This window comes from Ursus americanus, chromosome 16 (genome assembly GCF_024610735.1).
Source record: "Ursus americanus isolate L20-20 chromosome 16, mUrsAme1.1.p, whole genome shotgun sequence".
NCBI lineage: Eukaryota > Metazoa > Chordata > Mammalia > Carnivora > Ursidae > Ursus > Ursus americanus.
This window is the reverse complement of record NC_142142.1, coordinates 44,882,923-44,884,669: the sequence shown is the minus strand read 5'-3', so window position 1 is coordinate 44,884,669 and position 1,747 is coordinate 44,882,923. Positions and strand designations below refer to the sequence as shown.

General features: G+C 41.7%; 1 protein-coding gene across 1 annotated transcript; it reads right to left on the bottom strand.

Moving 5' to 3' along the window:
* Nucleotides 1-212: 212 nt before the first annotated feature.
* On the bottom strand, nucleotides 213-1,145 carry LOC123792415 (olfactory receptor 8B8-like). Its single transcript, XM_045797567.2, has one exon. The coding sequence runs from the start codon at nucleotides 1,143-1,145 to the stop codon at nucleotides 213-215; it is 933 nt and encodes a 310-aa protein (XP_045653523.2).
* Nucleotides 1,146-1,747: the final 602 nt, after the last annotated feature.

Genomic DNA, 1,747 nt, shown 5'->3' with positions numbered 1-1,747 from the left:
TACTAAACAGAACACAAAGGTGAAGAAAATATTGTGGTATGGGTAAGGAAAAGAGAAGACCTATTTTACAAAAGCTAAAAAAAATTGTGAGACTCAAATATCCTTGACCATATTAGGAAAACATGCTAAGAAGATAGCCACTAAAATTATTAGATTTAAACACATACAATTCCCTGTGTGAAACAACCTACTAAGTCGGACACTGTTTCTGATCAAAAATGTCTCTTACTCAAAGTTTTTCTCACAGCAAGTTTAATGTCTTTGTTTCTCAAGCTGTAAATGAAAGGGTTCATCATGGGAACCACATTGGTATAAAAGACAGAAGAGATTTTCCCCTCATCCATAGACCCAGCAGAAGATGGTTTAAGATACATAAATGCACCTGATCCGAAGTAGAGAGAAACAGCAATTATGTGGGAACTGCAGGTGCTGAAGGCTTTGGACCTGCCCTCAGTGGAGCTGATGCGCAGGATGCTGGAGAGGATGAAACCATAAGAGACAAAGATGGTCACAGTGGGCACAATCACATTGATGCCCTCCACAATGAAAACCACCAGCTCATTGACATAAGTGCTTGTGCAGGAGAGCTGGAGCAGAGGGAGGATGTCACACAAATAATGGTTGATGGTGTTTGCGTCACAGAAGGTCAGTCTCAGCATGCATCCAGTGTGAGCTGCAGTGTCCAGAAATGACACCAAGTACGACCCAAGCATAAGGATGGAACACACTTTAGGGGACATGGCAACATGATACAAAAGTGGGTTACAGATGGCCACATAGCGATCATAGGCCATTGATGTCAGCACATAAGCCTCAGAAATAGCAAAAAAACAGAAAAAGTAAAGCTGCGTCATGCATCCCCTGTAGGAGATAATATTCTTCTTTGATGTGAAGTTAATCAGCATTTTGGGTGTAAACACAGAAGAATAACAGAGATCTATGAAGGACAAATTGAAGAGGAAAAAGTACATGGGGGTGTGGAGATGTGAATTCAGCACAATTAGAGTTACCAAGCATAAATTTCCCAACACAGTGACCACATACATGACTAGAAACAGGCAGAACAGAGGGAGATGGAGATATGGTAAGTCTGTGAGCCCCATCAGAATGAATTCAGTCACAAAAGAACCATTTCCAGGAGCCATTCTTCTCTAAAGGGATCTGTGGACACGGGAGAAAAAAAGCTACACTGAAAATAAGTCAACATTTCCCACCATATCTCCTCTCACAGGAGTTGAGTTTGTACTGTTACTATTTAAGACTAGCCCAAACCGGACCCACAGAATCTGCTTTAGTATTATCATGAATCTAGTGACATGGGTGTTCCCTTACTAGAGTCCTTATAAGCAGCATAAGCAAAGACATTCAGAACTTGGCCTACAGTATGAAGGCCAGTGCTTTTAAGTGCCAACAGGACGGTTGTGAAAAAAAAAGGTTAAGGGAGAAGATTGGACCAGGAGAGAATTGCCTTCTCTCATTTCATTTCTTTGACCACATGACCCCTCCCCTAACCAGTAAAATGGAGGCAGCAACCCCACCAACCTGGTGCTGGCCTCTAATAGGGATTGGACTTGGTGTGGTGGAAATGAAGAATGTTGTTTCCTATCCAAACTAAAGACCAGAGTCTAGGGGAGTTTAAGTTCCTGCCCCATGTCACAGAGTAAAAACTATAAATGTAAAGAGTGAGAGTTCTGTCCATGAACTGACCCATAAATTGCAAACTTGAAAACACATAATGTCTCAACCT

Bases quoted from the DNA above. Each gene is read 5' to 3' on its own strand.
- LOC123792415 (XM_045797567.2), bottom strand. From the start codon at position 1,145: ATGGCTCCTGGAAATGGTTCTTTTGTGACTGAATTCATTCTGATGGGG.